At 67.3% G+C, this 13803-nt stretch overlaps 2 protein-coding genes across 2 annotated transcripts; both read right to left on the bottom strand.

The window, feature by feature from the left end:
* Positions 1-2123: 2123 nt before the first annotated feature.
* Positions 2124-5635, bottom strand: HAPLN4 (hyaluronan and proteoglycan link protein 4; the record flags this gene model as incomplete). Its single annotated transcript, XM_082495387.1, has 4 exons — positions 2124-2461; positions 3752-4054; positions 4821-5183; positions 5518-5635. The coding sequence occupies 4 exons, from the start codon at positions 5633-5635 to the stop codon at positions 2124-2126; spliced, it is 1122 nt and encodes a 373-aa protein (XP_082351513.1).
* A 2301-nt stretch (positions 5636-7936) lies between these two features.
* Positions 7937-13206, bottom strand: TM6SF2 (transmembrane 6 superfamily member 2; the record flags this gene model as incomplete). Its single annotated transcript, XM_082495322.1, has 10 exons — positions 7937-8143; positions 8526-8645; positions 8735-8827; positions 8934-9035; positions 9153-9277; positions 9513-9595; positions 9721-9824; positions 10164-10261; positions 10392-10498; positions 13115-13206. 10 exons carry the CDS (start codon positions 13204-13206, stop codon positions 7937-7939), a joined length of 1131 nt encoding a protein of 376 aa, XP_082351448.1.
* Between the last annotated feature and the right edge of the window lie 597 nt (positions 13207-13803).

Here is a 13803-nt window from a genome sequence, read left to right as displayed (position 1 = left end):
TCACCCCCATCTCCCACCTCGGCCATCGCGTTTCGCTGGCCTGGGGTGCCTCTGGTTTTTTTAGCAGCCCCCCCCATCTTCCCACCGCCGCCCCCCGGTCCTGCCCGCGGGGTGTCCCTGTGGCCGGCACGGGGACCCTGCCCGGCGTGGGGGAGGGGGGGGGGTGACACACAACGACGATGGCACCGGGGCCGGCGTCCCGCTCTGCCGCCTGGTTTGGGGGTTGATTTTTATTTTCCCTTTCTGTTCGTCGTCGGGTCCCCGTTGGAGTTGGCGTGTGTGTGTGTGTACGGCGCTTTCTGATCTCTGCTGTTTGCGACGTGACTGCCGTGTCCCGAGCCCCCTCCCCATTCCCCCCCCCCCCCCCCTCCGCCCCATACCATTTCTGACTTTGCCTTTCTGTACATTTTAATAAATTTTTTTAACAGTTGAGTGGCCCTAACGCTCTGCTTTCCTGGGGGCAGGGGGGCTGCGAGGACACTGGGGACGGTCCCCCCCCGCCCCCCTTGCCTTGCCTTGGCCGGGGACTGCCTCGCCGGCGCTCTCCATCTGCCTCTTTTCACCGCCACTAAATTAATTTTAAGCAAACCTAATCCTTCTCCCAGGGCTCGTTGTGCCAGCCCGCCCGCCGCTTGTCAATCACGCCGGCGCTGGGCAGCGCGGCCGCGGCTCTACCTGCTGGCCCCGGTGACACGCGGAGACACTGACGAATTTATCGGGGTGCCGCCTGAGCCATGGGGACACCCCTCCCCTGCCCTCAGCTGCCATCCATCAGCGTGTGGTGGCCACCACCTGGGCTCTAGTGGCCCACAGTCCCCACTTCTGCCTCCCGGGGGTGGCAGTGGCTGAGGGTGTCACCTCCCAGCGGCTATTTATTGTCATCGGCACTGGCGGTCAGTAAAGGTGATGGATGGACCGGGCGCAGCTGCACCGGGGCCAGAGAAAGCCCCCCCCGGTCCCCTCCGGCATGGGGGGCCCCGGCGTCACCTCTGCCCTGCTGTCCCCGCGGTGGCTCTGCGGATGCTGCTCCCTTGGATCTGGTCCCGATAAATCCAAGGGGGATGGGGTCGGGATGCTCCGAAGGCGCCCAGCGCTGGCTGCGAGGGACGGCACAGCGGGGACAGGGACACGGGGGGGGGTGGGGGGAGCAGCCCCACGGCGCAGGGCAGCCCGGCGTCCCCTTGCGCCCGAGATGCCCCTGGAGGGTGGCACCAGCGAAGGAGACACGAGAGCCCGGCTCAGCTCTCAAAAGCGGCCGAAAGCTTTTATTTCATCTACGTCCAGCTGGCGAGCGCCGGGGCTGCAGAAAGCCTTGGGGGACGGTGCTCGGCCGGGGGGGGCGCAGGGGGACGGTGCCCACCCAGCACCGCTCCCCGCTCCCGGCATCGGCCGCCTCTGCGCCAAGCCAAGCGCTAAGGAGCTGCGCCGGGCTCGCAGCGCGTGGCACTGGGCTCGGCCGGCAGTGGCCCAGCGGGGTGGCCAGCGGCGAGCGGGTGCATGCGGGTGCTGGAGGGGCTGTGGGTGCCCCCCCTCAGCTACCCGTGTTGCACGAAGCCAAGCCCAGTGCCCCCCCCAGTCCTTGCCCAGCGCCAAGGTGGGACTTTGGGGGGTACCGTGGCGGGTCACCCCCCCCCCGCCCCGCAGAGACCCGCTGGTCCCATGATGCTGGTTGCCCGCAGCATCTCCTGGGGGGTCCGGCGCTGCACGGCCCCAGGGACAGCGCGGAGGTGGGGACCGCGGGCATGAGGATGAGGATGTGGGGGGGCTCAAGCCGGCTTTGCTCCGGAGGGGCCTTTAGCACATGCAATACGCTGATTGATAAGCAAGAACTGCCATGAGCTGGGGAGCCGGCCCCGGATCCGAGCGCCGGCTGCCGGCTGGGCTACTGAAGTCGTCCCCCTCCCGCTGCCTCAGTTTCCCCAAGCGTCACCGGGCTTTGTCCGCAGCCCGCGGTGCAGCAGCCGCGCCGGCATCGCGGGGGCACCTCTGCCAGTCCAACCCAGGGGCTGCCCGCAGCTCCCCGCGCTGCCGCGTCCCAGGAGGCAGCGACGCCGGGGAGCCCAGCACACGGAGAGGGGGGGTCCCCGGCCAAGTCTGGGGGTGCTTCCAGTGAAGGCTGAGCCTCACACACGATTGGGGTGTCCCCCACCCAGCGCCTTCTCCGGGGCAGCCTCACCAGCTTTTTTGAAACAATAAACCCCAAAAAGCTTGTACTTCTTGTCCGGGAAGCCGAGGTTGCGCACGCCAGGCTCCCGGCCCCCGCAGCGTGCCCGGGGGTTGACGATGGGGTAGCGGATGCTGCCGTCCTCCAGCCAGCCGGCCTCGCAGCGGTCCAGCAGCTGGATCTTCCAGGCGGCGTAGAGCTGACCCACCTTGGCCACGGCCGCCCCGTTGTTCTTGCAGGCCTGCACCGCCTCGGCGTAGCTCAGCTTGCGGTACGTCTTCAAGAAGTAGACTTTGCCTACGGCGGGGGGAGACAGGACATGACAAAGCGGGGGCTGGCAGGGATGGGGACCCGCCTGCGGCATCCTGCATCCGGCACAGCACCGGCACCCGGCGGGTGGGATCACACGGAATCCCAGACCGGTCGGGGTGGGAAGGGCCCTCTGGAGCTCCCCCAGTGCCACCCCCCGCCAGAGCAGGGGCACCTCCAGCAGTGGCACAGGACACCTCCAGGCGGGTTTGGAATGGCTCCAGAGGGGGAGACTCCCCCCCTCTCTGGGCAGCTGTGCCAGTGCTCTGCCGCCCGCACAGGAGAGAAGTCCCTCCTCAGGTTGAGATGGAACTGCCCATGGTCACGTTTGTGCCCGTTCCCTCTTGTCCTGTCACAGGGCACCACTGAACAAAGACTGTTCCCATCCCCCCGGCACCCTCCCTTGAAGGATTGATAAGCGTTGATAAGATCCCCCCTCGGTCTTCTCTTCTCCAGACTAAAGCCCCACATCCCTCAGCCTTTCCTCATCAGAAGGATGCTCCAGTGCCCTCATCATCTCCGCAGCCCTTTGCGGGACCCTCTCCAGCAGTTCCCTCTCCTTCCTGACCCGGGGAGCCCCGAACGGGACACAGTGCTCCAGATGTGGCCTCCCCGGGGCAGAGCAGAGGGGGAGGACGACCTCCCTCGGAAGGGGCAGGGATGGGGCCGTACGGTGCAAGCCCTGTGGACAACTTCTCCCCGACACATTTTGGGGGGGGGGTCTGGAGGAGGCGACCGCCCGGGTGGGCTCTGGGGAGCCACCGCCACGGCGCGGGCAGATTTACGGGGGCTGCACGGCGGCGGTTGGTGCTGGCTCCTGGTGGCGATTACACCCGCTATTTATCCCGCCTGCCACCATTAACCAAACACCGGCAGAGCCCCCCCGCGCAGCCCTGCCAGCCGGCAGGAATTTACACAGCCCGGGAGCCCTCCCGGCTCCCATCTGTCTTACGCGGCCCCGGCCTCATCCATCACCCAACCCGTTTGCGGTGCAATTACCTCCGTCCCCTTCTTCCTGCCCGGGGACGGTGGGTCTCGCTAAAATTGAGTGCCGCAGCCCCAGAGGTGATGGGGCCCGATCCTGGTCCTTGCTGGGGGTCCCCAACACCGAACCCCGTCTTGATGTGCCGGGAAGCCCCAGGGAAGGGACACGCAACCTGCTCTCACCCAACACTAAGCACCTTCCTGGACCATCGTGGGACATCCCCCCCGCCAACCCTGCCCAGCCAGACCAGGGAGTTGGGTGCTCTGTGCCTCAGTTTCCCCTCATGCCGTTACCGTTGAGGTTGGAGGTGAAGCAGAAGGCATCATAGTGTTCGCTCTCCTTGTGCCGGTAGCCGTAGTTGCGGACGCCCACCGGCGTGTCCTTGCGGCCGCACTCCTCCCGCGGCCGGGAGATGGGGTACTGCACCGAGCCGTCCTCCAACCAGCCGGCGTTGCACCAGTCCATGCCCTCCAGCCAGGCCTGGTGCAACTGGTCGTGCGAGGCCAGGATGCCGTCCTGCTCCAGGCACGCCTGCTGCGCCTCGTGGAAGTTCAGGGTGTAGCGACCCAGGCGCGGGTGGTAGGGGAAGATCACGCCTGGAGGGGGGGGGGGGGATGGAGAGGAGAGCTGGGGTGGGGGTGGGCATGGGGATGGGGTCTCCCCCACCTTATTTTGGAGCCCCACACAATGAACGGGGGTCGGCAGCGCATGGCGGCGGGAGCCGGTGGGGAACGGGGGCTGCTGCTGGCGGGGAGACCCGGCGGCAAAGCCCAACGCAGCCAAACTGCCATCGTCTCTGCTCGGTGCTGCCGGCTTTGCTCCGGAACCCCAAAGCCCCCCAACCCCGCGACCGCAGGGACACCTCCCCCCCCCACGGCACCACCGTGCTCCAGGAACTGCTGCTCTGGGACCTGGGGACACCGGTGGTGCCCACGCAGTGTCCACCCAAGTCCGGGCATCCCCGGGCCAAGCCCGTACCAGCCAGAGCAGCCCCCCAAAAAAGGGTTTTCCCCCTTTCCTGCCGTCCCCAGCCGCAGCAGCCCGTCCTGGCGGGCTCAGAGCCGTGCACAGCACCAATGCTGTTGCCACCGGCCCCCCCGGTGCTTTACAAGGCTGTGCCGCTATCTATCTCCAGCGTTTATTAGCTGCCAGCCTGTAAACCTGGAGCAACAATAAAAGCCAATAACAGAGGCAATAAACCACGGCACACGCCAGGAAAAACAACCGTCCGTAAAGCAGGACCGAGCCCAGCTCGGGGCCGCGGCGCTGGGAACCGTGTCCTGGCCATCCCGCGTGAGACATGGGGACACCTGTGGTCCTCCTCGTCCCCATCCCTCCTCCCTGGCGCAGCCACACCAGTACCTTCGAGGTCCAGCTTGACCATGCCGGTGTCATCCTCGAGCTCGTTGGTGACCTCGCACTCGTAGCGGCCGTAGTCTTGCAGGGTGACGTTGCGGATGATGAGCGAGGCGTCGCCGAAGCCGTCCTCCTGCAGAGCCGTGCGGCCGCGGTAGCTGCCGAACGCCCGCCGCGCCTTCCCCAGCGCCACGAAGACGTCCACGAAGGCCATCGGCTCCGTCACTTTGGTCCACTTGAGGCGGATCTCGGCCGGGTCGTGGGCGGACATGTCGTAGTGGTACCGGCAGGGCAGGATGATGGTGCCGCCCCGGTGCGTCACCACCTTCCCCGGGGCCGTTTGCACGACCACAGCCCCGCTGTCACCCTCTGCAAGGGACACCCAGCTCAGGGGAGTCCCTGGCACTGCCTCCATCCCAGGCGGGGCTGGCACGTGGGCAGGAGCCACGGTGGGGACAAGGCAGGCTGGGGGCACGGCGTGGGGGTGGGACCACCTTTTGGGGGACTTTCCCTCTTTCGGGGGCTTTGCAAACCCCGAGGAGGGTTGGGCAGCTCGGGGCGGGGGCAGGGGGGACGTGGCGGATGCCCTGATGGCACTTTAATGGACTTTAAATCCAACAGCCCGATGGCTGCAGGGTGGCTCCCCCCGTCCCGTCCCGGGGCCCAGCCCAGCTCCCCGCTGCGGACCCCCCTCCCCACTCACCCATCACGTGGACCACCTTCTTCCGTCCCCGCGTGCTGGGCAGCGTGTCGGAGGCGAGGACGCTGGCGAGGAGCAGCAGAGCCACTGGGCCAGCGGCCCAGGACCCTCGGGGACGCATCTGGGGGGACAGCAGAGCCCCTCAGCACCCACCGACCCCCCCCAGGGAGGAGAGTGGCGGACGGGAGGGCTGCAAGCAAACCCACTCTCTGCCTGACCCCCCCACTTCAGCAGTGATGCTGGTCCCCGACCCCCCCCCCCCAACCAGGGGGGGATGCCGTCACCCACCAACACCCCTCGTGGCGAAGCCCCCACCCCATCTCCCACCTCACCCACCACAAGCAGAGAGCGGGGGGTGACCGGCAGCGCTGGGTCACCCATTGCCTGCCCCCACCAAGCACCCCCTGCCCGTGGGGACCCCCGCGGCCCCCGCCTGCACCGGCGCTGAACTCCGCTTCACCCGCTCCGTTACAGCCGGGATGAATATTTCATGGCAGTCGCGCCGGGCCGGATCTCCTGAGTTATTTATGTCCGCGTTGGCACATCTGGAAACTGAACTGATGGCGCGGGAGTGGGCTGCGGCTGCCGGAGCCCCCCAGAGCCCTCCGGCCACATCCCCCCTTCCGCGGCGACAATAGGGGGGAAACGTGAGGCACAGCCCCCCGGTCCCCGGGGGGTTGCGAACCCCCCCCGCACTGCGCGCTGAGGGCTGAGCCCCGTGTTCTCGGGGGTGTCCCCCCCCCCCCCGGGGGAATGAGCCCCCCCCCGTGGGGCTGGGGAAGGGCACCAGGGCTTGGCTGTGGGGTAGGGGCAGCCCCCCCGGGGGTCCCGGTGCCCCGTCGGGGTCAGATGGAGGAGGTTACTTCCCCCCGGGGGTCCCGGTGCCCGGTGGGGGGAATGGGAAGGGGGCAGCCCCCCCAGCCGGGGGTCCCGGTGCCCGCTCGGGGGGAGGGGGGCAGCCCCGTCTCTCCCCCCGCCGGCGGTCCCGGGGCCGGTGCGGTGTTGCAGTGCGGGACACTGCGGCGGCAGCCCCGGAGCTGCGGGACGCCGGTGCCCGGGAACGGGCAGAGCAAGGCGGGGGGGGAACCGACCCTACCACCGCCGCCCCTCCGCCCGCCCCCCCGGGGGCAGCCCCCGCCCGGTGTGCCCGTCCCGGGGGTCCCGTCCCGGCTCCCCGGGACCGCACCGCAGCGAACGGAGCCGCCGTCGCCGCAGCCCCCCCCCCCCCCCCCCCGCCACCCCCGCACTCACCGTGTCTCCGCGGGCGCCGGTACCGGCCCGCGGGAGGGGCAGGGCCGCAGGAGCGCTCCGGTACCGCCGGTGCTGCCGGTGCGGCTCCGCGCAGGGGGCGGCACCGGGAGCTCGGCCCGGCCCTGCCCCGGCTCCCGGCGCTGCGCAGGGCCGACGGCTCGCCAAGGTCACCGGCCCGCCCGGCACCGGTACCGGTCCCCCGGTACCCCCCGGTACCCCCGGTACACCCCGGGACCGCCGGTACCCCCGGTCCGGGCTGCGAGCGGGGAACCCGCGGGGTAAAAAGAGTTTTACCGGATAAATCCCACCCCCACCCCCCCGCCCCGACCCCCGCAAGGGCAGCTCAGAGCCACCGCCAGCACCCCCCCGTGTGCATCCACCCCCCCGCCGGTACCCCCTCCCACCCCTACGCATCCCCCCCCCACCCACTCGCACCCCCCTGCCCACCCGTACACCCCCCCACCCGCGGGCATCCCTGGCACACGCAGGGGCGCCCCTTCCCCCGGCTCCCCCCGCCCAGGCCCAGGCAGCGCGGGCAGCGCGGGCAGCATGGGCAGCGCAGGCAGCACAGGCAGCATGGGCAGCACAGGCAGCAAGAGACCCCCCATCCCCGCACCCTGAAGGGCTGGAGCGGGGGCAAAGCCCTGGCCCCGGGTGGAGGGTGGGAAGCGGCAGGACCCCGGCGGATGACGGGGTTGGGGGGGACACGGCGCGGTGTCCCCACCGCTGGCACGGGGGTGACGTCCCCAGCAGGAGCCCGGACGGTGGGTCGGAAGCCGTACCCTCGCTCCTTTATTTTGTAAACAGTGTTTTCCCGGAATGGTCCCCGTTCCTGTGTCCTCCCAGCGTGGGTGGGAGCACCAGGGTGGCACAGGGCCCCCCGCGGTCCCCTGGGACCTGCCAGGAGGGGAACCCATCTCCCGCAGCCCCCCCACCGGAGAGACCCCCCCCAGCCCAGGCAAGGGCAGGGCCGTGGCGGCAGCGATGCCCCCACAGAGCACCCCGGGGTCCCCCCAGCACACCCCACCGCCTTAGGGGACACGGTGAGGACCGGAGCATCCCCGGGGACACCTCTGCCGGCCAAGTCCCACCACAGGGCGCTCCGGCTGCTCTTGGGGAGGGGGGGGACAAGCAGCAGCCCCCCCTCCCCCCCTAGGGCGGGTAGGACACATCACTGGTGCTTCTTGCCCCGGTGCAGGCTGGCGGGGGTGGGGGGCAGGAAGAAGGCAGGGCAGCGCAGGCAGCGGTACGCCAGGAGTTGGGGGCCCAGCGCGTAGAGGACGTTGGTGAGGATGAAGCTCCACCAGACATCTTCAGGGGTCTGGTAGGGGAAGGGCGTGCGGGCGTGCAGCGAGGAGCCCAGGTGGGAGAACTGAGCCTGGGGACACAGGGCAGGGGGTGGCACGGTGACGGGGGGACACACACACACGGCAGCGACAGGTCGGCCCCGGTGCAGCCCACCCAGCACCAAAGGGTGTTTCGCAGGAGCGCACCCAGCGCATCCTATCTATAGACCTGCAGGATCGCTCCAGCCTATTTCTGTCAAATTAATCCCCGGCTCCGGTAAGATCCACCGAGGCCAAAGCAATTATCGGGCAGCGGCGGTGGGAACTGCTCTACATCCAGCCGCAGGTGCGGATCTGTCCCCCTCCAGCCCCGGCTCCCCCTTTGCTGGGGACCAAAAACCCGCTTGGGGGTCCCACGGTGCGTCCGCCCCCCCATTTCCGCAGCCGGGGGAAGGAGGATGGGGCAGCCCTCACCTGCGCGACGGCTCCGGCAAACACCAGGCTCCAGTCGGGCAGCCAGGAGCAGCCGGGCAGCACCAGCCCGTAGATGCAGAGGCAGAAGAAGGGGAGGACGTAGAACATGTAGATCAGCATCTGGGGGGGGGGGGAGATACGGAGAGGGTCACCCCGTCCCCGGCAGTGTGTGTGTAGGGGGGGTCCAACCCCACCTCAACCCCACTCACCTGCACTTTGGGGTAGGCGACGGGGTCGCGCAGGTACGGCTCGTGCTGGTAGATGTACTCGAAGCACGAATCGGCGGGACAGTCCAAAACCACCTGGGGATGCGGAGAGCGGAGGGGAGGTGGGCGCGGGGTAGATGCACCCACCCCAGGACCCCCCCGCAGCCTCTCTGGGACCCCCACGTGGGGACCCAGCGCTCACCATCCCCCTGAAGAAGGTGAACGCGGCGGTGAGGAGCAGGACCAGGACCAGCCCCGCGTCCTGGGGCCGCTGGTACAGGCGCTTGCTTTGCTCCTTTGTGACCTGGGAGAGGGAAAAATGCTGCGTTTTCGGCTCCGCGCCCCGTGGTCCGGCCCCGGGAGGGGGATGAGGCTGAGGTCTCTCGGTGCAGCTCCCGCGGAGCCCCAGCTCCCGGCTCACCTCCTCGGGGCTGAGGCACGGTGGGGCTTTGGGCTGCTGGAAGAGCCTCACCCCAGCCCAGATGGGGATGAGGACGTAGGGCAGGTTGAGCAGGAAGGAAGGGCTGAGGTCGGAGCTGTATTTCCCTGGGAATGGAGAGCACGGGGTGGGCACGGCGGAGCGCTCGGCACCCAGCATCCGTTACCCATGGCTTGCCCCCAGGTCAGCACCGTCCTCCTCTGCCCGCGGGGCAAGCGCCTGGGAGCAAACCCGCCGGACAGACGGGGGGACGGAGGCAGCCTGGAGGGATCAGCAAGGGCTGGATGTCCCCACCGTCCCCCGGCAGCCGGCAGAGCCGAGCCCTCCTCCGCACCCCCGTACCTATCATGTTCCCCAGCAGGAAGACGACGATGCTCATCATCAGAGAGCCCAGCCAGAAGAGACCCAGGTTCCTGTAGCTCTTTCTGCAGAGAGATGTGGGCATCAGACACCTCTGCCAGGCCCAGAGCTCCCCTCCCCCCAAAATTCGGGACCTTCCCACCCCTGGAAGCCCTTCTGAGCTCTCCTCCCCACTGCTGTCCCCGCTCACCTCTGGCCGATGGCCGCCATCATGGCGAGGTAGAGCCCGTAGTGGATGATGCCGTCCCAGTAACAGATCATGATGCCGTGCGCCGTGCGCAGGTAGGGCTCGCCCTGCCCCATCGGAAGAGAACGGATGATACGGGGTGGGAGAAGGCACCTTCCCACCACCCCCTCCCCAGGGGACCCCCGCGGGAGCCGGGGCTGCTCCGTGAACCGTCCCTCTGCGGCAGGAGCGGGTTCGGGCTCAGAAGCGGGTTCGGGTTCAGGAGCGGGTTCGGATTCAGGAGCGGGTTTGGGTTCAGGAGCGGGTTCGGGTTCAGGAGCGGGTTTGGGAGCAGGAGTGGGTTCGGGAGCAGGAGCAGGAGCAGCACCGGTGCTTGCCCCGGGCGCACGGGGCAGCTCGTCGCACGGCCGGGGTGTGCGAGAGCCCGCGGTGGGGTAAGGTGGTACCTCTCTGACGTAGACCTCCATGAAGCCCGAAATGTAGCCATCCTCCTCCAGCGAGATGATGAGGTCGATGACGGAGGCGAAGGAGAACACCACAAACACTGCGGGAGAGCGAGCCAGCTCTCAGCCGGTCCCACGGCTCTCCCCAAATCCCAGACCTCCGCTCCCTGCCCCGGCACGGGATCTGTCCCCACACCCCCAGGGTTGATGGTTGGGGGGGGGGGAACTCACCGCAGAAAAGAGGGTCCTGGAAGTGGCTCCCTCCGCTCACGAAGAAGATGATGGAGATGAGGCCGATGAGCACCAGCACCCCCGTCAGCATCAGCGCCAGCGGGCTGCTGCGGGAAGACCGGGGAAACCGATCATAAAGCAAATCGGTAACGAGGGGATGGACACAGAAACTGTGTGGTAAGAGAGTGAAGTTGTAGGGAAATCTTATCCCGAGGTTGCTGCAGCCGCTCCAAGAAGGTCCTGCATCAGCTGGAAGAGCTGCAGCTCTGGTCCAGCCAACGCTCCCGCTAGGAAACATGGAAAACATTGCAGTATTTCTCACTCACACCTTTAACCCCGGTACCAAAGGATAAGAAAAGGCCAAGTCGTGGCTGACTGTCTGCGCAGACACGGGTGTTAATAGCTCATCCTGGAGAAACACCCGGTTTCCAGCCCGAGCGCTCCTCGGCACGGCACGGCACGGCACGGCGGATGTGCTGGCCGGGGACGAAAGGCCAGCCGTCCCCCGGCCCGGGGTCACCCCGCTGAGGACAGCTCGGGTCTCATTTTAGGAGGCTGTGACAACACCCGGCTCGTGTTTGCCTTGCGCAGGCGGAATTGCTCTTCCAGGGACAGGGATGGGGATGGGGACAGGGATGGGGACAGGGATGGGGGTGGGGATGGGGATGGGGACAGGGATGGGGGTGGGGATGGGGATGGGGACAGGGATAGGAATGGGGACAAGGATGGGGATGGGGATGGGGACAGGGATGGGGACAGGGTTGGGGGTGGAGATGGGGATGGGGACGGGGACAGGGATGGGGACAGGGACCGGGGAGCGCAGGACCCCGTGCCCAGGGGCAGGACGAGCGTCACAGCAGCGCTGAGTGAGGTTGAGCCTGTCCTCACCGCCTGCCCTGAGCATCCACACCAACACTGACGCTCCAGAAAAAAAACTCAAAACAATCAAATAATTGAAGTGTCACCACCTAAGTGCATTATTACTAGTGCATAATTAATTACTACACAACTAATTACTCCCACAGAATGATTAATTCAAATACGGATGCTGTGGCGGAGTAGCACAACGCCGGACTCTCCGGTCACCGTAAGACGTGACCACGCGTGTGATGGGGCTCGAGACACACCGACACGCGCTGGCACCGGGGCCGCCCCACACATGTACCGGTACCTTGGGGTGCCGCGCTCCGGGCGCCCAGCTCACCCGGCGGCGCTGGGGGGCTTTGAGGCCGCCATCGCTCCTCCTGCGGCAGCGACTAATTAAGAAACGGGGGGATGTACCCCCTCCCCGTCCCCCCGCAACGCCTGGGCAGGAGAATAATGCTCTTATGGGCTTTGATTTTGGGGGGCAGGCTGGAGGGGTCAGCGCTCCCCACAGCTACACATGGTTTTCACCCGGTGCCGCGTCGGGCAAACGGGCTGCGGATTTCATAGCCGCGGATGCCGGAGATCCGGGCTGCGACGGTGCGGCGCCGCACAGGGCGGAAGGGAAAGAGGAGACCCCAAAAGATGGGTACGAAAATGGGGAGATCTTTAAGTAAAGCTCATCAGGTGGCCGGGAAAGCCCCGCCTCTGCCATTTAAGAGAAGTTTGGCTAAAAACGCTTCCTGCTGGTAAAGCGAAAGCCGAAATTAGCTATAAAAAGAAATGTCTAATGAATGGGAAAAGGAGGGTGAAGGGGAGGAATGAAAGGACAGAGAGCGCAGAGAAGGGATGGAAGAACACGAGGGGACACCCCGCAGCCGGCAGGTCCCGGGGACGGGGCTGGAAACGAAGAGAAAAGCGACCGGCCAGAGCGCGGTTTCACGGAGCAGCGAAATAAAGCGTGTAAGGAAGCGGTGGGGCTGCGGCCAACTCAGCGGGGAGCTGCCCCCGGCTGGTGGCAGGGTCCGAAGCCCCGAGGCGAGGGTGACGGCCGGCCGGGGACGCGCTGGGTGGCCAGGACGGGCTGGGCTGGGGGTGTCACCCCGGCAGGAAAACCGAAAGCGGGGCTGTTATCCGGCAGCGTGAGGGTGGCGATGACGAGGCCGGCGCGGAGGGGTGGCATCGGCCACGCCGGGATATGCCGGCGGCTGGGGGTGCTGGGGTTGCTCTGGGAGGGGGAGATGGGGCTTGGAGGGGTCCCAGTGGCCGGGAAGGCATGGCCATGGCCGCAGGGGACACCCAGTGTCCCCGTCCTGTCCCTCTGGCCCCGGGGGCTGCGCTGGGGCCAGGCAGCTGGAGAGGATGCTCGTAAATCAGGGAGGCGCTGAACACCCGAATCCCGGGGGGATTTTGGGCTGTGGGTGAGCCCCGTCACGCTCCGTGCTGTGCGATGAGCAACAACGCTGCGCGTCGACGCACGGCCGGCGGGGTTTAAAAGTCGTAACGGCAGCCAGGAACCACGTCGGCCAGGTCCCAGCCCACAGCCACCAGGGCTCAGATGGGGCAGGAGCACCCGGACTGAGCCCCCCACCCTGGGCTGGACCCCAGACCCCGGACAGCCCCAGCACCCTGTCCTGGGCACCGCTTTCCACGTCCGGATGGGACCCGGTGGCCCATCCCGGGTGGGATGGCTCCTTGGATAGAGCCTTGTCCTGGGTCAGACTGGATGTTTCCCCCCCATGCCCAGTCCCAGACTGGACCCAGCATCCCGGACCAGCAGTGGGACTGGACCCAGTGCCCTGCCCTGAGCCGCACTGCGGCATCCCAACCCCAGAGCCCTCTCCCGGACCCGCACTCACTCTGCCAAGGCGGTCGCACTGTTGATGCCGAAGGCCACGGGGATGGCGAGCAGGGAGGGGGCGAGGGCGCCCGGCACGGCGGGGAGCTGCATCCCCGGGCCGGCCGCCGCCGCCACCGCCACCGCTGGAACCCACGGACTTTGGCCCCGAAAACAGGCAGCGCCCTTAAAGAGCCAGAGGCGGCCGGGAGGAAGGTGGGGGGGTCCCGGAGGGGGGAGACAGGCAGCAGCCGAACACGCGTGGCTCCGTACGAGGGTCCGCGTCGGTCTCCGCGCTCGAGGGCTGACTTGAGAAATGGCGCGAAGGGCTGCGGGGGAAGGATAAAACCACTCCAAAAGAGGCTTTGAAAGCTCGGGGACTGCTTTGTTTTGTGTTTTTGGTTGTTTTTGTTTTTTTTTTTTCCCAATTCATTCTGGAAACCTTAAGTACTTAAAAGAGCCAAGAGGACATACCTCTTCAGAGCTGTAAGAGGATGAGAGAAGGAGCGAAGCACATGAAAGCCAGCACTTCATCCCCGCATTTAATAATGAATCGAACCGAGCGGAGAGCAGGAGTTTCAAGGTCTCTGCACCCCGCTGGGAGCCCCGTGTTCCCCTGACCTCCTCCTCTCGCGCTCTCTGCTCAAAACACGGGCGTTCCCCTCCCCACCAGCCCGGGGAGAGACCCCCCTCAGCGGTCCAGAACCGGGA

Source organism: Vanellus vanellus, assembly GCF_965231255.1.
Source record: "Vanellus vanellus genome assembly, chromosome: 25".
Classification (NCBI taxonomy): domain Eukaryota; kingdom Metazoa; phylum Chordata; class Aves; order Charadriiformes; family Charadriidae; genus Vanellus; species Vanellus vanellus.
This window is presented reverse-complemented; position numbering and strand designations above follow the sequence as displayed.